Genomic DNA, 20741 nt, shown 5'->3' on the forward strand with positions numbered 1-20741 from the left:
AACCTCAAGAACCATTCTGAAGCACTATGCTCCTGCTCCGGTCACAACCACTTAAGATGAGAAATACTTGACCCTGGATGTCTCCCTTATATGACAGGAGGCTGACAGAACACAGTTCATACAGATTGCAGAATGATGCTAAAGTCCTTTCTGAGGGTCTGCCCAAGTGGGAAACCCATTCCTGAACAAAGTAGAAATTCCACTCTCAACTTTAAGAATTTCTTAGCTGGTCTGGGTCAAAACATGTTAGTTTAGTGATAGTCTACAAACGAAAATTGGTCCATCAATTCTATTCTTATTGTCCAACCAAACACTGAAATAAGTTCATAAATCACATGAGTGTGTTACTAGTCTTATTACTTACATGGAATTGACTTTCTCTTCAGGGCCTTGCACTTGGCCTGTCACAGTGCCTTTGCCGGTATTCTTCACCCAGCCAACCACTCCAATTTTCCTAGCCTCATCTTCAGTGTACTAGTTTCAGGAGAAAACAAGAGAGACAAAGTCCAGCGTCACACTTGATCCTAACTTTCAAAAAAGTATGGTCACAAAAAAGCAGATTATGTTTTTTTCTAAAATATAGTCTATGCCAAAAATTGTGTAGCTGACCTCTGGTAATACCTACATTTACAAGAACCTTCATTTAAATGGTTTTTCCTTTGTTTTGCTAAATTCCACATTCAGTAAAGACAAGCACGTTGTGAGAAAATAAACTGATGGTGGGAATTATTTAAGTAAACAATATCCATGATTCTTTTGGAATCCATAACACTCAGTTGCGTTGCCCTCGCAATCTCCTAATGCTAAGCTACACTGTCAATCTGGCTTCCAAATGGTGATCACTCCAAGATACTCAATTGCTGAGGCAAAATATCTAGTTACGATCAATACAAAGTACTGAAAGAGAAGATTTCGACGTTTTCTCTTGACTCTGTACTTGCCACAAATATTATAATTGTCTATGAGTAAATTTATTTCTCCAGTCATTCTTTTTTAAAATTCCTTTTCCCAATTCCAAATTTAGTTACAGTACTGGCACATGAAAACCCAGAAACATTTTGATTTTGAATTACTTTAACTACATCACAACAAAATTCTGTGGAACCAGTCTACTGGCACTTTTTAGCAACATGCTTTTCTCCTATTTGGAGGCCAGGGTGACCAACAGCTGTGCACTCTGTATGCCTAACTAAATGAAGCAATACAAACCAAGATGATTACAGCTAGGATTGCTTAAGGGCTGGTTCTGAAAATAAGAATTCCCAGAGAATAATGAAAAAGGAAACAATCTGAATTTTAGGGGAGGGTCTATCTCAAAATACGGAGACTTGACTTATGGCAACCTGTTCAAACTCTCAGAGGTTAGGAACAGGGACCTAGCTAGTGACTCCCAGCTTAAACAGTAGGTGAGAATACATGCCACCTTTAACTTTTAGGAAAGGAGTACCAGATTTTAAAAATAGATATTCTTAAATTATTTTAAAACAAGTAGATATTTTTAAATAAATATTTAAAAGGCAACAAGCGGTTTTAACTTTAAAAACCTAGGAGCTTCCCTGGTGGCTCAGATGGTAGAGTCTCCAGCGGGAGACTCAGGTTCTACCCCTGGGTCAGGAAGATCCCCTGAAGAAGGGAATGGATACCCACTCCAGTTTTCTTGCCTGGAGAATTCCACGGACAAAGGAGCCTGGTGGGCTCACAAAGTGTGGGGTTACAAAGAGACGGACACAACTGAGCAGCTACCACTTTCTTTCACCTCGGAGTCACTTTCTTGTTCAACATGGGCATTTCTCATTCTGCATTTCAAGATGTGTATCCTTGTTTGGAGGGATTCTTCCATCTAGGACAAGTGGAAGATCCCACACTTTGTATTAAACATGTGTGTGTGTGCTCAGCCACTTCAGCTTTAAGCATATATAACCAAAATGTTTAACTGGATCACCCCCAGAGAGGTACTTTTGAAATTCACAGAAATATTAATGAAAAACTAGAGAGGCTGTAATGGACTGTTAGTCTATACCTAGTCTATTTTTTAATAGACTGCTTTTAAAAGACAGTCTTCATAAAAACCTCAGCCAGTAATTTGAAAGAAATACAAATATTTCTTCATTTGCTGACAAGGACAAGGTAAGAACTAAGTATATAGATAATTGCTCTGTCTCTGTAACTAGAAATAATAGTGGAGGGCAGAGAAGGCAGAAAATAATAAACAGATTGTACTGACTTACCATCCTGAAGCAAACACCTGTATGAAAGAAAGATGAAAAGAAATGTTAGTTTGTTTACCTTTAAAAAACTTATATATTTCCTGACCTAGCTTTCTAGTTTATTAAACAGTAAGTAAATGAAATAAACAAAACCTTTAATATCTGAATGCCTTCAGAAAGTGCTTTTTAAAAAAATTCTTTCCTTTTAAAACAAAAAGAGAAAAGGAAGACTATCTTGGAGAAAAAGAACAATGTTCTGAAACCAAAGTAAAATGAAATGCCAAACTGCATATCATTCTATTAAAATGCTAAATAAAACAAAATAATCACTACAAGAAGAGTAGAGTATGCTGGCATAAAATTTACCCACCCTCAGCTTTTAGAATGATTTCTTTAAATGCAAGGACTAAATTCAAGTTTAAAAGTAATAAAACATTTCTATTTTAATTCCACATTCTGGAAAAGACAAAGCTACAGAGACAGGACACTGATCTGTGATTGCCAAGGGCCGGGAGTGAGGAGAAGAGGGGTGCCAGAAAGGAGCACGAGGGAACTTTTGGGGGTGACTGGACTGTTTTATGTCTCAGCTGTGCTGATGGTGCTTACATGACTTACGCATCTATGAAAATTCATTCAACTGTATACTAAAAAGGGTAAATATTACTGAATGTAAATTATACCTCAATTATTAAAAAATAGGAAAAATATTGGCAAATCACAGGGGATAGATCAAATCCATTTCAGAGAGGTCAACTGCTTTTCCAAACAGCAGGTGAGCCTGGTTAAAATGATACAGAAGATGAGATCAGTGGCTTAGATAATTTTATATAGTTTTGTAAGCAGATTTATAACAAGGAGTATTATTTGTTTCCTGAGGGGAGTGTACTGTGGTACCAGATGAATATGAAGAAAAAGAGTAGTGAGCAATAAAGACTGAGTAGTATCACAAATGAAATGTTTATGGGGTTATAAAAAAGATTTTAAAAGAAACCTATAAAATGTGGAAGAATGATGAGTGAGGAATACTGATTTGAAGGAGAATCAGAAAGGCAATCTATTATCTAGATGGAGGGAAAGACACAAGTTAGCAGATACATTTAAAAGGAATGGGTAAAAAACTCAAGAGAAACTTCTGGTCAACTAGACCATGTAAAAGAGAGAAACAAAACAGGCAGAACTGTGGAGAAGCATGCAGTCATTGTATCCTAAGAGAGAGAGGATCCCGGAAGATGCTGACTGAGCGGAGTTTAAGGTTTGGGTCCAGACATATTGTGCATATCCCTTCTGAGTTTCTCAACAGTGAACAGCCCCAAATGTTAGCACTAAGAAAAGAAAGCACATGCAACTAAAGTAAACAGAAACTGGAAACATAGTCCAGTTCTTTCCTACTCAAAGAGTGGTCCAGGAACCGGAGGCAATAGCATCACCTAAGAGGATTTTTAGAAAAATCACTTTCTCAAGCTCCTCCCCAGAACTAACGAAACAGAAACTGCCCAGGTTGCATCCGGGAATCCAGGTTTAACATGCTCTCCAGGTAACTCCTCTGCTCACTACAGTTTGGAGGTTAGCTCCACCTTAAAGGAAGGTCTGGAAAAGACTTGAAAAGGATTTATATTGCAGGTAAAGGAATTGTATCACAAAGGGGAAAACTTCAACCTTGCAGAGTACTGCAGATCTGATGCGTTCCCTACTAATGTTGTTCAAATTCGTGTTGGTAATAAATCATATACCTGCATATCAATATTGCTTCAGCTACTTCACAATTCAGCAACACTACATGAAAGAAACTGCAGACAAAGAAAAGGCAAGTAATCCCTGTACTGTACTCTAACTGGACTTGGTGTTGGAGCAGAGCAGGCATAATCTATCACTCAGGCTGCTCCCTCCACCCTTAGCCTCTTACTGCCAGAAACACAGGAGCTGCCAGAAAGGGAGTAACAACAAGCTGCCCATTCCCAAGCCCCACCCCACCCTGCTCCAACTCCTGGTGAAGAGCGACATTCTTTCAACATGTATGAATCCCCAGCAGCCATTCCACCGTCTATCTGTAAACAGATGACAGGCCATTTTCTTGAAGGTGACAGGGTTTGAGGAATTTTTCTAAGAGGTATCCAACACAGTGCAAGGTGAAGGAAATTACCTATTCTCGTCTGTTAATGAAATAGTCTTTTCACACAAATAATCTAAGAATTTGGCAAGTCATAACAAGCACACTATTAGACATTCTAATTATTCACTTAAATATTCATTAATTGTTTAATTCTAAATGCGGAGAATGAGATGAGTAAATAAGATAGTCCCTGGCATCTAGGAGCTTACAGTCTAGTGGGGAAGACAGACAAAACGGCAATTAAAATGTAGAACACAACAGATCTAAAATTTCAGTTATAAAATAATTAAGTACTAGAGATATAATATACAACATGATAAATATAATTAACATATGAAGGTCATTAAGAGAGTAAATCCTTAGAGTTCACATCACAAGGAAAAAAATCTTTTTCATTTAATTTTGCACCTATATGAGATGATGGATATTCACTACTAAACTTACTATGATAATAATTTCATGATGTATATGTCACATCATGATGATGCATACCTTAAACTTATACAGTTGTTGTTGTTTAGTCTCTAAATCATGTCCGACTCTTTGCAGCACCATGGACTGTAGCATGCCAGGCTCTTCTGTCCATGGGATTTCCCAGGTAAGAATAGCGGAGTGGGTTGCCATTTCCTTCTCCAGGGGATCTTCCTGACCCAGGGATCAAACCTCTGTCTCCTGCATTGGCAGGCAGATTCTTTACCACTGAGCCACCTGGGAAGCCCTCAAAAACGTATACAGTACCATCAATTATATTTCAATAAAAATGGGGGAAATTTTTTAATAAATAAAACAGAACAATTATGAGTTGTAAAATGCATAAATCAGGATGCAATGGGAGTTTATAGGACAAACAAATGACAGTCCTTGGGTGATTTTAGGGAGGCTTATTGAAAATATGCTTAGAGTTGAGACTTGGATGATGAGCAAAATTTAGTATGATGAGAATGGCATAACATTACAAATGGAAGAACACGTGCCAAGTCCCAAAATCAAGATCATGAGTTATTTGGATACCATACATGGTCAAATATTCAAAACCATGTCATTGCACTCATTTTACCAGTTATTTCTAGCCTCAAATTTCATTTAAGACTTGCTAAAAAAATAAAGTTTCTGTTTCAACTGTTTCTAGAAAAACGGATAATAATGTCTTTACAGCCTAGTCCTAGTTATCCTCATCTCTCAACTGACCCACAGCAACGCCCCCTTCACTGGTCTCTTTACGTCTCTCTCTGCCCTCCTACAGTCTAGTTTCCATAAAGCAGCCACAGTGGTTTTCTTTCCTTAAGTGAAATCACTGCTTCCATACCTTAAAACTCTCTGGTGGCTTCCCATTACACTCAAATAAAATATACTCTGGTTACCACAGCCTCCAGGTCCCTTTCTAATCTCTGTCTCATCTCTTAGGACTCTCCTTTGCTCATTCCATTTCAGCCAAATTTTTCTTCTTTGTGCCCCTCAAAATGCCAAGCATATTCCTGCCTCAGAGCCTTTGCATTTACTGTTCCCTCTGCCTGAAATGGTCTTCCCTCTGCTCTCCTCACAACTGGCTCCTTCTCATTGTTCACGTCTCTGCATCAAGGTCATCTCCACAGAGAAATATTCCCTAACCAATTTCTCTAAAACAGCAGTGCATCCCTGTATATTTCTGGGATACGCATAACACCAATTACCATATGATATTATTATGGATTTGTTTACTTTTTAAAATTTTCTGTCTACACTGTAAGTTATATTTGGGCCGAATTTTTGCTGTCTCATTCACCACTGTGTCCCCAACATCTAGCCCCGACCTTTGCACATAGTTGTTGAATAAATAAAAACAACATAGTTGTTGAATGATAGAACAACCAGCTGATAAATATTTAAGTGAAATGTTTTATTGTCCTGTAATAATTCATTATTGACATTGCAAATATACATGCAACTATATTGATTAGAATTTAAATTTCATTTCAAAATAATGATGATAAATTTACTGCACTTGATGCTGGAAAAAACTGTAAGAATTCTGTGTTGATTCTAGCAGAAATTTACTACCTTATCTAAAGGATAATATAGAGTGTTTGGTGTATGTGTCTGTGTATTTAGATACTATATACTATAAAGGGTAGCAAGAAGTCATTAATTAATGCTTAAGTTGACAAATCAAGAAATAGTTATATGAGTATGTTGCTTATAAATTATGGCTTAATGACCATAAAAATTGAAAAAAGAAATGTTTTAATTAGTTGTCTTAAAGAACTTAGAGGACTTGGGACTAGGAGACTAGAGTAGGATATGGTGACTGTATTTGTAACCATGAATGGTAAGGGCACACACACATTTATTAAACAAATCTGAATACAGAAGAACTAAAGGACTGTCCTTTACATTTAAGAGAATTAATTGTAGGCTAAGTTCATTCCGCTTGACAAATTGGGTAGATAATACAAGTGTTACCCATTGCTTTAAGCGGTGATTCAATTGAAAAAACATAAGACTGAGATAAATCATATATGAAAGATTCAATATGTACTTAACAGAAATTCAGGTTGTCTTGGTTATAAATGAAGTGTTTTGAGACTGAGACTATGGAGATCAAAGGCTTTCTGAAATATGTCCTTTTGCATCAACACTTGAAAAATAATACCAAATGTAATTACTATGCTGTTAAATGTAATTAACATGAATATCTGTGGCACACTGTTAGTTGCCTAAACAAAATCCACTTTCCCCTTCTTTTCTAACAGAATTCTTATGTTACTTTGGGGCAGCAACATGCTCTTCTGAATTTCCCAATCTTCCTTCTAAGAGGAGGGGCCCATGAGATGTAAGCTGAGATACTGGCTGAAGCTTTCAAGAAAGCTCATTGACAGGGGCTGACTCAGCCAAGGGCTCATCTTTGTACCCTCTCCTCCTGACTATACGGTGAATGTAATGACTGGAGCTATAACAGCCATGTTGAAACCATGAGGGAAAGCCCAAGGAAATCGCAGAGACCTTGACCGTGACATCCCTGAGGGATGGGGCAGGTGAGGAGTAGGGAATGAAGGGAACCGTGGGGCAGGAATTCTTTGGTGGGGGGTGATGGAAATGTTATAAATTACATAGTGATAACAGCGGCAAGTGCATCCCAGGTGACCCAGTGGTAATGAATCCCCCTGTCAAAGCAGGAGATGCAAGAGATGTAGTTTGATCCCTGGGTCGGAAGGATCCCTTGGAGGAGGGCATGGCAACCCACTCCAGTATTCTTGCCTGGAAAACTCTATGGACAGAGGAGCCTGGCAGGCTACAGACCATGGGGTTGCTAAGAATTGGACACGACTGACCTACGGAGCATGCATGCGTGCTGCAGATTTTACAGCTTATTTCTGGAGGAGAAAGTTTCTTGGCCCTTGTAATAATAGTTTCTTTAATGAGGAGAACTATCCATTCATGTGTCACTCCTGGCCACTCTTTACCTGTTCCTGACTCCTTGTTGGGGACATGCAGTCCACTGGGTAAATTTGGAAGGAGAAGAATACACAGCCCAGGTGCTTCCTCCTTTTCTTTCCTGGAGCTAGTTACTCAAAGGGATCACCCCTTCTGCTCTGCCCATAGAGGAAGCCCTGTTGGTGTCTGGGGTGCTGTGTTCAATTCTGCAGTATAGATCATCATATAGTTCACTTGCCTGAAGACTGACACCACATCCCCAAAACTCTGCCTTACTCATTGTCTTGTGTGTGTGCGCACGCATGCTAAGTCGTTTCAGTAGCGTCCGACTCTATGCGACCCTATGGACTGTAGCCCACCAGGCTCCTCTGTCCATGGGACTCTCCAGGCAAGAATACTGGAGCGGACTTGTCAATAATTCACATAATGGAGAGTGGTGTTGTTTACTGGGACCCTCAACCACAACCCTTATTTTAAAGCCTTAGAAGGAATGTGTATCAAGAGGTATCGGACCTCCAGCCCATTAGCTTTCTGAAGCAGTGAACCATGCAGGAACTAACTGTTCAAAGCTCTATAACCCACTTGGAATTTTCCCAGAGTCTTTCTGAAAATCCTGATCCCTAGTTTGAAGCATACTGTGTAACAGAGGGAGGTCCATATAGAAAAAAAGTGAATGTGGCCACAGATTTTCTGCAGTTGATCAGCATTGGCTGGAACTGAGCACTCTCAGGACTGGGCTTGTATTGGAGATGATGCTTCCATGAGCTTCCATGGCCTCTCTGCACTGCTTCCACCCTGCTTGCTAAAGAGAAGGAAAGCTGATGTGACACATGCAGGATTTTTACAGACACACTGCTCTAGAAACTGGGACAGACATCAGCCGCTTCGGTCATGAGTGACTCAAGTACAATATGCCACTCAGTCCAGGCTCAATCAGCTGCAACCGGACCTTGCTTTGTGAAAAGATGTGTCAGGCAGGAACTCTGAGGTGAATATTTGCAAAGCAAATCATACTTTAAATCCACAAAGAAGCATTAGTATTTAAAGAAACCATATGATGGATTTTAAACATCAGCGTCCTTTCATGAAAAATCAAATTTTCATATTAAACTGTACCCCCTTCATCCTCGGATTTGACTGCGTGTGTCAATTTTGAATACAGGAAGCCATTCAGGCATTACCTTACAAAGTAGCCCTTAATGACTTTAAACATCTTTAACTGTTAGAAAAGTCTTCCTTCTATGGAATAAAATTCTGCCTCACCTCCACCTTTCACCATCCATCTAGGATTTGTCCCCTGGAGCTACACACCATGGCATCTTTCAAATAGTCCAAACAGCCATTATACTACTGTTTCTTCTCTAAGCCAACTATCCGCAAGCACTTCAATTTAATTTGAGATACATGGGAGTCCATATCAGAAGCACAGCCTGTACGGGATATAAAAACAAGCTAGCTTGACCTTTAAAATGCCATCTTTATTGTCTCAGAGAAGGAAATGGCAACCCACTCCAGTATTCTTGCCTGGAGAATCCCGTGGACAGAGGAGCCTGGTGGGCTGCTGTCCATGGGGTCGCACAGAGTCGGACACGACTGCAGCAACTTAGCATGCTTGTATGCATTGGAGAAGGCAATGGCAACCCACTCCAGTATTCTTGCCTGGAGAATCCCAGGGACAGAGGAGCCTGGTGGGCTGCCGTCTATGGGGTCACACAGAGTCGGACACAACTGAAGTGACTTAGCAGCAGCAGCAGCAGCAGCCTTATTGTTGAGTGAGAGACACAGATAAGTGTATACAAATAAGTATAGTTGAAAAAAGAATGGATTTGGAGAAGTAAAAAACAAGAAGTAGAATAGAATTACAAATGAAATGCTATAGGGAAAAACTGAGAAAGATAATCATATTTCTTGACTTTAACGTATTAAAATTTTCAACCTCTAAAACCCAACTTTTCCACCTACCTGTCTACATACGAAAATCATGTACACCTAAATCATGTGGTTTCTAACCACACTATTCAGTAATTCATCTCAATTTTCATTTTAAGAAATCTTAAAGAAAATTGCTATTTATTGTTGTAGTCCCGTAAGGTACTCCCATTCTAATCTGAGTCAACACCATCAAAATGAACTGTTGAATTTCTAATGTACAGGTAAACTAACATATTGCCACAATCCACTTCTACAAGTGTTGTTAGTATTCACATGAGCATTGGTAAAGCATCTATATACACTACTTAATCAGTTCCTCTTTCAAAGTTACAGATTATATTATTCTCCATAACTAATTATGTATAGGAACATGATAAACCATGCCATAGATATGAATGCTCTAAAAACACAGGTCAGTCCCCTACTCCCGTCCCTCATCCTAAAGCCCCCAATGCAGCAGAAGTTGATGGGAAAAAACATGAAGCTTCTTGAGAATGTGGAGATAAAGTAAAGGACAGAAGGGGAGGTGGAAAAAAAGAGTAACTTAGGAGTGGACAAACACTGTCTCAGCCAGGTGATCAAGGTTAACATCAACAGTGGTAAGTCATGTTGATAGCGTGTACATTTGATACAGTGTGACGAGAAAAGCACTTTACCTCTGCGGTCTTCCTCCTGATAACCTACAACCTTGGTCTTATAACAAAAATACTAGACAAATCCCAGTTTGGGAGCATTCTACAAGGTACCTAGCCTCAAACCACTCTTCCAAACCACCAAGGTCATGGAAAACAAGGCAAGCCTGAGAAACTATCACAGCAGAAAGAAACCTAAGAGGACAAAATGACTAAATGCAATGTAATAGCCTAGATGAGTCCTGAACCCAAGAGGACTTTAGAAAACAGACTTTAGTTAAAAATAATGTATCAATGTTGGCTCACCAGTTCTGACAAAGGTACCATACAATGGAAGACGTTTACCATAGGGGAAACTGGATGTGGAGTATACAAGAATTCTCTGTAGTATCTTTCTAACTTTTCTATAATTCTAAAACTGCTCTAAAACAACAAAAAAATATTAAAAAAAAAAAAAAAAGGAAGGGATGGAAGCATAGCAATGGAGAGCAGCTGCAGCCTGATGGAAGAAATGTCCACATACTGAAGTATGGGGAAGTCATGCTGGCTCATCCAAGAGTTAACTTGACTTCTGCGCTAACTAAAACAGCCTATTTGTGGCTTATCAAACATACACTGTATATATGTTTTAACTATTAAATAAAAGGATATATTACCAAGAACTAAAGTATATTCATGTTAAAAATAAAGATTAAGGGACTTCCTTGTCTACTGAGTGGTTAAGACTCTGTGCTTCCACTGCAAGGGGCATGGGTTACATCCATGGTTGGGGAACTAAGATCCTGCATGCTACTCAATGTGGCCAAAAAATAATAAATAAATAAATAAAATAATAGATTAAATCCCTCCCTTTCTGGGACACCAATGCTGGTGCTCCTTTGATGATAAGACTTTCTTCCCAGGTGCTAAGGTTAGTGACTCACTGTGTACATGCCAATCTATTTCTTTGAAATCTTGAAGGAATGAATCCCTAATTTGTTAGATGTTCTTTGCTTTAATAAGATATAAAACTCTGCTGGAAATCATGCTTCTCCAGAGCAGTTCTTCAGAATTATCTGAGGGACTGTCTCCCAGGCTATAGTCCTTGGTTTGGCTGAAATAAAATTCTTTCCTATTCCTATTATAGATTGCTTATTGATTATTTCTGTCAACAAGGCTACAGCTCTATGTGCGGACTTTGCAGAAGGGTCTGAGAAGTAAACCCACTGTTTGTAATACTATTTCCATAAATAATTTTCCTGAGTTTCAAACAACCAACTTATAAACTATTTCATTGAAATGTTTGCAAATTAGGGTATGTGTATTTGAGAGCAAGGCAGAGGATATTTGAATCCTGGAACATTTTGACTACCATTTTTTCACCAAGGATGATTTAAATTCAAACATTCTAAATATAAATATTACAGCATACGTTTTTGGCTAGAAAGTATTTTCCGTCATAAGCTCCATCAAGCTAATTCAATTCATTGATCAATTTTCTATCAGGACAGGAGAGTCATTTTCCATTTTTTTCATATTAATTTTTATATAATTTAAGCAATTTTCATTAAGAATAGTTTCCTTTAAATATTTTAATGACAATTTATCAATCTATATTTTGTCCATATTATATGTCCTTATATCTTCCTCCATGGTAAATTTACTTTCATAATCATTATTTCTAACAAGCCAGTATTCACTAAGATTTTTATTATTCTACACTTTTTAAAGATCTCTTTATTTTTCATTTTATATTATTAAATTATTTTTAAAGTTTTTATTATTTATTGTCAATAATTTCTACACTATTATTATGACTCAGACAAAAAGGTAATGGTTTGTATTTATTGCTTAGGTAAGCCATTAGAAAACTGTGAGCAGTTCTGTGAGACACAGAGATACAGACTGGTGACAGTGCCAACAAGTAACAGAGAGTCAGAGACTGCAGTTCTGAATGAGCTGACTGCTTACTGACCAGGTCAAATGTCCTTGGAGCCAAAATGACCATAAAAACATCCTTAGGGTCATCTGGAATGATCTAGATGTCCAGGTCCAAATGTCCTACATCAGTTTATGTACATGCTCAGTGCATAGGTTAGGAGGAAGGCAAAATAAATATGGACAGGGCATTGAGAGGAGGAGCAATAGGATATAGTGACTAAGAGCATGGGCTCTGGTTGCAGTTCAATTCCCACTGCCACCACTTAACTCACTGTAACCTGGAAAAGTTATTTCACTATGTCTTAATTTCTCCATTTGTTAAATGAGGAAGCTGGTTGAGGTCATAGGGTTGAGGATTAAACGAGTAAAGAGCTTGGCACATCCTAAATCCTCAGCAAATGTCAGTGTATATACGTGCAAATGTGGAACCATGGGTTTGTCCCACATACTAGGCGTTGATAAGCCAATAGTATGCATGTACTCTCACAACTTAATGACTGAAAAACAACTCTCTTCCATTTAATACACTGTAAACAACAGAGGTTATTGCCCTAAAGCTGATTTTTAAACCTGACTGTTTGTGTATGGGGCTTCCCAGGTGGCGCTAGTGGTAAAGAACCAACCCACCAATGTAGGTGATATAAGAGACTCAGGTTCAATCCCTGGATCAGGCAGATCCTCTGGAGAAGGGCATGGCAACCCACTCCAGTATTCTTGCTTGGAGAATCCAATGGACAGAGGAGCCTGGCAGCCAACGGTCTGTAGGGGCTCAAAGAGTCACACACAAGCGACTGAGCCCAAATGCAGTAGGATGCTCAGCACATGGAACACTCTCAGTAAATGTCATGCACGTGCGTGTACATACACACACTCAACTACTCCCATGTCTGTCTAGTAAACAAAATACTTTGTCAAGTGACCTTTGTCACCATTTTCATATTTTATGTCATATTTTATGTGTTTCAATGACTCTTTGTGTCCGTTTTCAATGTAGACTACCATGTCCCTGGGTATACCAAAGACATAGTAAGGCATGAAGGGTAAAAGGCATGAATAATTTTAAGTAATCAATTTATCTTCAACTCCCATATTTATTTTTTCCCTTAAAACTAACGTGTCTTGAGGAGACAACAGTAGTATGTCTGTATTTTCTTTTCCTATGTCCCTTTCCAGTTACCCTTTAAAAAAAGGGCCTATTTATTTACAAAAGACATACTTTCACCCATTCTTTAGCTTATTCAGGTACATTGCCCCAAGGTGCAAAAACCTTGAAGTAAGGAAATACAAAGATAATTTAACCCTCTAATCAAGGTTTCATAAAACAGCCCCGGCTTTCTCCTGAAGAAATAAATTTCCAAACAAATTTACCTTCTAAATAATGTTTATCATACTTTTAAATCTATTTATATTATTTTCATAAAATGTATTCTAAGAAGAGTCACAATAGTAACTTAACCCAAAATTTAAAAAAAGAAGAATAGAGCTTTATGGTCAAAGGAAATTAAGAAAATATATTATACACACATATATATGTACATACATACTGCAGAAAAGTTCAGTGGGTCACCAATCAGAACCACTCAAGTATAACATTCAGGTAAAATTATGTGAGGGAAAGTGAAGGGAAATCAAACAGAAAAAAGTATGATGCAAACTTGGGTGCAGTCTCAAAAACGACAAAATGATCTCTGTTCTTTTCCAAGTCAAACCATTTAATATCACAGTGATCCAAGTCTATGCCCCAACCAGTAATGCTGAAAAAGATGAAGTTGAATGGTTCTAGGAAGACCAACAATATCTTCTAGAACTAAGCCCCCAAAAGATGTCCTTTTCATCATAGGGGACTGGAATGCAAAAGTAGGAAGTCAAGAAATACCTGGAGTAACAGGCAAAGTTGGCCTTGGAGTACAAAATGAAGCAGGGCAAAGGCTAATAGAGTTTTGCCAAGAGAATGCACTGGTCATAGCAAACACCCTCTTCCAACAACACAAGAGACGACTTTACACATGGACATCACCAGGTGGCCAACACCGAAATCAGATTGATTATATTCTTTGCGGCCAAAGATGAAGAAGCTCTATACAGGCAGCAAAAACAAGACCAGGAACTGACTGAGGCTCAGATCATGAATTCTTTATTGCCAAATTCAGACTTATATCAAACAAAGTAGGGAAAACCACTAGACCATTTAGGTATGACCTAAATCAAATCCCTTATGATTATACAGTGGAAGTGACATATAGATTCAAGGGACTAGATCTGATAGACACAGTGCCTGAAGAACTATGGGCAGGGGTTTCTGGCAATGCACAGGAGGCAGGGATCAAGACCATCCCCAAGAAAAAGAAATGCAAAAGGCAAAAATGGTTGTCTGAGGAGGCCCTATAAATAGCTGAGAAAAGAAGAGAAGCTAAAAGCAAAGGAGAAAAGGAAAGATATACCCATCTGAATGCAGAGTTCCAAAGAATAGCAAGGAGAGATAAGTCTTCCTCAGTGAGCAATGCAAAGAAATAGAGGAAACAACTGAATGGGGAAAGACTAGAGATCTCTTCAAGAAAATTAGAGATACCAAGGGAATATTTCATGCAAAGATGAGCACAATAAAGGGCAGAAATGGTACGGACCTAACAGAAGCAGAAGATATTAAGAAGAGATGGAAAGAATACGCAGAAGAACTATACAAAACAGATTTTCATGACTCAGTTAACCATGATGGTGTGATCACTCACCTAGAACCAGACATCCTGGAAGGCAAAGTCAAGTGGACCTTAGGAAGGAAGCATCACTACAAACAAAGTTAGTGGAGGTGATGGAATTCCAGTTGAGCTATTTCAAAGACGATGCTGTGAAAGTGCTGCACTCAATATGCCAGCAAATCTGGAAAACTCAGCAGTGGCCGCAGGAATGGAAAAGGTCAGTTTTCATTCCAATCCCAAAGAAAGGCAATGCCAAAGAATGCTCAAACTACTGCACAATTGCACTCATCTCACACGCTAGTAAAGTAATGCTCAAAATTCTCCAAGCCAGGCTTCAGCGATACATGAGCCATGAACTTCCAGATGTGCAAGCTGGTTTTAGAAAAGGCAGAGGAACCAGAGATCAAATTGCCAACATCCGCTAGATCATCGAAAAAGCAAGAAAGTCCCAGAAAAACATCTATTTCTGCTTTATTGACTATGCCAAAGCCTTTGACTGTGTGGATCACAATAAACTGTGGAAAATTCTGAAAGAGATGGGAATACCAGACCACCTGACCTGCCTCTTGAGAAACCTGTATGCAGGTCAGGAAGCAACAGTTAGAACTGGACATGGAACAACAGACTGGTTCCAAAGAGGAAAAGGAGTACGTCAAGGCTGTATATTGTCACCCTGCTTATTTCACTTATATGCAGAGTACATCATGAGAAATGCTGGGCTGGAAGAAACACAAGCTGGAATCAAGATGGCCGGGAGAAATATCAATAACCTCAGATATGCAGATGACACCACCCTTATGGCAGAAAGCGAAGAAGAACTAAAGAGCCTGCTGATGAAAGTGAAAGAGGAGAGTGAAAATGTTGGCTTAAAACTCAACATTCAGAAAACTAAGATCATGGCATCTGGTCCCATCACTTCATGGCAGATAGTTGGGGAACAGTGAAAACAGTGGCTGACTTTATTTTTCTGGGCTCCAAAATTACTGAAGATGGTGACTGCAGCCATGAAATTAAAAGATGCTTACTCCTTCGAAGGAAAGTTATGACCAACCTAGACAGTATATTAAAAAGCAGAGACATTACTTTGCCAACAAAGGTCCGTCTAGTCACGGCTATGCGTTTTCCAGTGGTCATGTATGGATGTGAGAGTTGGACTATAAAGAAAGATAAGTGCTGAAGAATTGATGCTTTTGAACTATGGTGTTGGAGAAGACTCTTTGAGAGTCTCTTGGACTGCAAGGAGATCTAACCAGTCCATCCTAAAGGAGATCAGTCCTGGGTGTTCATTGGAAGGACTGATGTTGAAGCTGAAACTCCAATACTTTGGCCAGCTCATGCGAAGAGCTAACTCATTGGAAAAGACTCTGATGCTGGGAAAGATTGAGGGCAGGAGGAGAAGGGGACGACAGAGGATGAGATGGCTGGATGGCATCACCGACTTGATGGACATGGGTTTGGGTGGACTCCAGGAGTTGGTGATGGACAGGGAGGTCTGGCATGCTACGGTTCATGGGGTCACAAAGAGTCGGACAAGACTGAGCGACTGAACTAAACTGAACATGTATTGATGTATGGATGTGAGAGTTGGACTATAAAGAAAGCTGAGCTCTGAAGAATTGATGCTTTTGAACTGTGGTGTTGAAGAAGACTCTTGAGAGTCCCCTGGACTGCAAGGAGACCCAACTAGTCCATCCTAAAGGAAATCAGTCTTGAATATTCATTGGAAGGACTGATGTTGAATTGAAACTCCAATACTTTGGCCACGTCATGCAAAGAACTGACTCACTTGAAAAGACTCTGATGCTGGGAAGGATTGAAAGCAGGAGCAAAAGGGGATGACAGAGGATGAGATGGTTGGATGGCATCACCGGTCTATGACATGAGTTTGAGCATGCTCCAGGAGTTGGTGATAAACAGGGAAGTCTGTCAAGCTGCAGGCCATGGAGTCCCAACGAGTCCAACACTGCTCAGCGACTGAACTGACTGAACACTTTCTGTTTTGAATGAATGATGGCAAATATTAAATCACCACCATATTTATATTCCACTGGATAAATTTCAGTGATTTTTAACATTTTAATTTAGAAATAATGGTAGTTACAATAAGCCAGACATTACATCCTTCGCAACGATTTAAACTTATGACAGAACAAAAAGAAGATAACAACTTAATAATTCCTTTAGGAGCTACACTGGCAAAAAGTATTATCATCCTACAAAATGAAGCCTCCAACACCGTCTAGGAGTCTCTTCTGAAACAAGTCAACCACAGTAGTTTCAGTGGCAAATAACGGAGATCTCTAGTTCAAGGACTCTCCTCTTTTCCTCCCCCACTTCAGTTTGCCTTCTTGATCCGGACCCCTCGCACCCCCTTAGGTGGCCCACTCCCAGGGCCCGGCTGTTCCTCCTTCTCCCAGCCTGTCTGCCTAAGGAGTCTCCGCTCTCCTCCCCCGCCCACCCCAGCTCTCCTGCGCAAGCTCCCTTGGTCTCCTTCTCGCCCGCTGTTGCTGTGTCATGGCCGGGCGGAAGTCCCAACCACAACGGGGCAGGGGCCCCTAAAGATGGGCTGTGCTTGTCGCAGCTTTCTATTCTTCCTCCCCAACATCTCTTTGATCTCCCGCTGTAGGGCGGTTCCCTACCTACCCTGCACTCTCCCGAACACTTCGTAGTCCACGGATTTGAGTGGCCTGGCGGTAGACATGGCGGCGGCGAGCCCTCTGCCGAGGAGCCGGAGCGGGGTTCGGGGCGCGGTGACTGCGGCGGCCGCGAGAGGGAGGGGGCACATGGGACCGATTGGCGCACCCCGCGTCTGACACCGGCCCGGGACGCGACGCGCTGGGGTCACGCGTTAGGAGGTGGCAAATGAGACGGCGGGGACTGGGAGCGAGGGCAGCTGGGGACGCCTGGAAGGCAGAGGCCGCTGGGCCCGCGGCGGCCGGAGGGCTCCTTTCCCCGCCCCTCCCTCCTGGGGGAACCGGACTCGCTTCCCAGGAGGGATGCCCGCTCCGCGGCCCTGCGGCTTAATGGACCGCGGCGCTCCTTCCTCTGTAAACAAAAGCTGGAGGCTCGGCCCAGATGTCGATAGTTTGGTACCCTGAAATGATTGCTTCTGAAATGAAAGATCTGCTAGCCCAGTAATTCAGAGTACTTGGTTAGTAAATTTTTATTAAACGTTTAGGTAACTGACACATCTAGTAAGTGATTTTGAGCTGTACTTAAGGTGGCAACAGCATCCGCTTATCTAGTAAGTCAGAAAGGCTTTGGGCCTGAATCCATATTCTAAATGGATTCTGATACATTCTAGAACAAGAAACTTTAAAAATCTAAACGCGTTAAACAAACAAAAGATCATGTCTGCTGTTAACGGATATAGCTTTTTAAGGTCTTTGTTCAGCAACACTCCCAATTGCCTACAAGGTTAAAGCAGTATATACTTGAGAAAATTTTACTTCGGGGTGAGACTTTTATGTCTTAAAGCAACCCACCACTCCAAAGAATGTGGATACAGCTATTGATAATCTGCTGCCTTCTAGAATTACAAATCCTTTTACTTTTGAGAATTTGCCTTTTCAACATATTTACTGGTTTCAATACTTTAAATCTGGCCACAGAGTTAAAACAGTCTTCTGCAATCTGATTCAACATTATGTGCTAATTCTGTTAGTACCAAAAATGATCTAAAACCTGGTTCAGTTCAGTTCAGTCGCTCAGTCGTGTCCGACTCTCTGCGATCCCATGAATTGCAGCACGTCAGGCCTCTCTGTCCATCACCAACTTCCGGAGTCTACCCAAACCCATGTTCATCGAGTTGGTGATGCCATCCAACCATCTCATCCTCTGTCGTCCCCTTCTCCTCCCGCCCCCAATCCTACCCAGCATTAGGGTCTTTTCCAATAAGTCAACCCTTCGCATGAGGTGCCCACAGTATTGGAGCTTCAGCTTCAACATCAGACCTTCCAATGAACACCCAGGATTGATCTCTTTTAGGATGGATTGATTGGATCTCCTTGCAGTCCAAGGGACTCTCAAGAGTCTTCTCCAACACCACAGTTCAAAAGCATCAATTCTGCGGCGCTCAGCTTTCTTCACCGTCCAACTCTCACATCCATACATGACCACTGGAAAAACCATAGCCTTGACTAGACGGACTTTTGTTGGCAAAGTAATGTCTCTGCTTTTAAACATGCTATCTAGGTTGGCCATAACCTTCCTTCCAAGGAGTAAGCGTCTTTTAATTTCATGGCTGCAGTCACCATCAGCAGTGATGGTTAAACCATTTTAAAGTTAAATATATTCCGGAGGTGCTAATCCAGGTAATTTTATGTAATGAAGATCATGGTTTATTGCAGAGTCTTCATAACTTATTCTCCCTCTCATCTCCCTTTCAGTCCATTCCATGCAGATCCTAGAATCAGTGTAGGTCTCATGTCATTCTTTTCAGTGACATATCTTCAACGTCTCTACAGTGCATTCCAAATAAAACCATCCCATTCAGTGGACATGAATTTGAGCAAACCCATTAGAGAGTGAAGTACAGGTGTTCTGCAGTTCATGGGTTCGCAAAAAAGTCAGAGACGACTTAGCAACTGACCAACTTCAGCATCCGCTAATCTCTTATTACCTGCTTCTACCCATCCTGTAGGTTTTATTGCTGTTTAGTCGCTAAGTCATGTCGGACTCTTTTGCAACCACATGGACTGTAGCCCACCAGGCTCCTCAGTCAATGGGCTTTCCCAGGCAAGAATACTAGAGTGGGTTGCCATTTCCTTCTCCAGGGCAATCTTCCCTGCCCTGGGATGGAACTCAGGGATGGCACCCACCTCTACTGCCTTGCAGACTGATTCTTTAATCCTGCAGGTTATAGGTAGCCTATTTTAAGGACACTGGGATTATTCTGCTCTCTGAACACACCCTGACTTTTGAAAAAAACAAAAAACCTTTGCTCTTGGATCTACTTTGTCTAAAATACCTACTCTAGTTCCCAAATCTTCCCCTAGCCTGTTCAGTAGCCTATGCAAGTACTTAGCAGATTTCATCCTAATTATTAGCTATCTTGCCCACTAGTACTGTGCATGCTAAGAAATAAGATCTCAAACTGGGTTCTGTTCCTATCACTGATCTTGTCACTGACTGGAAAGGTGGACATTTTCCTTTTCTTAATCTTTGACTTTTCTCCATGTTTACCCCAAAGTACCCTTCCCTACCAATTATTTTGTAGCTGTATTGTAATTTTGGAAGTGCAATGGCAACAACTGACATTTGCTTAGCTAAAAAATTGACTGTGTCTGCCAACAGCTGAACATTAGTAAACAGAAATTATGTACCATTTCAGCATGGATTGTCAATAATGTGTGATTCTAAGAATAAAAATTTTAAGCAAATGTTGCTAATGCTTAAGCTAACTTTAAACAATAAAACATTTGTGCATAATTAGAGAAAATTTTAAAAATAGAAAGAAAAAATCCATAACCCTAACACAACTTTTACCATTTTTGTATATTCTCTTATATTTATGTTTTAAGTAGTTAAAATCATAGTATAAATTCAACTTTTATTCTTCCTTTTTCCATATCATAGTTTTTCCAATGAATATTTTAGTAATTTCATGATATTCTATTAAGTAGCCATAGCCATCTACTAAGTGCCTGTTGTTACATAGTCTGCCTCTAATTTTTCACTACCTAAAAAATACTGTGAAGGAAATATTCCTGCACACAGCTTTTTTCCCCATATTTAAAAATTATCTAGGGTAAAATTTAAAATATCAGTTCAAAAGGTACAAGCATGGTTTCTCCCCGATGCACATTACCAAATCATTTTTCCAAGGGCTGTA

General features: G+C 40.1%; 1 protein-coding gene across 1 annotated transcript in view; it reads right to left on the minus strand.

The window, feature by feature from the left end:
- ACYP2 (acylphosphatase 2) overlaps nucleotides 1–17722 on the minus strand; it is a 184156-nt gene extending 166434 nt beyond the window's left edge. Inside the window, exons 1-3 of the mRNA XM_081589645.1 lie at nucleotides 17552–17722; nucleotides 2229–2245; nucleotides 365–474 (exon numbers count right to left, since the gene is read on the minus strand). Of these exons, the coding sequence (XP_081445771.1) occupies nucleotides 365–474; nucleotides 2229–2245; nucleotides 17552–17693 (269 nt within the window). The 5' untranslated portion in view covers nucleotides 17694–17722. The remainder of the gene's footprint in view (nucleotides 1–364; nucleotides 475–2228; nucleotides 2246–17551) is intronic.
- Between the last annotated feature and the right edge of the window lie 3019 nt (nucleotides 17723–20741).

This window comes from Giraffa tippelskirchi, chromosome 4 (assembly GCF_054371585.1).
Source record: "Giraffa tippelskirchi isolate mGirTip1 chromosome 4, T2T-mGirTip1v1.2.pri, whole genome shotgun sequence".
NCBI lineage: Eukaryota > Metazoa > Chordata > Mammalia > Artiodactyla > Giraffidae > Giraffa > Giraffa tippelskirchi.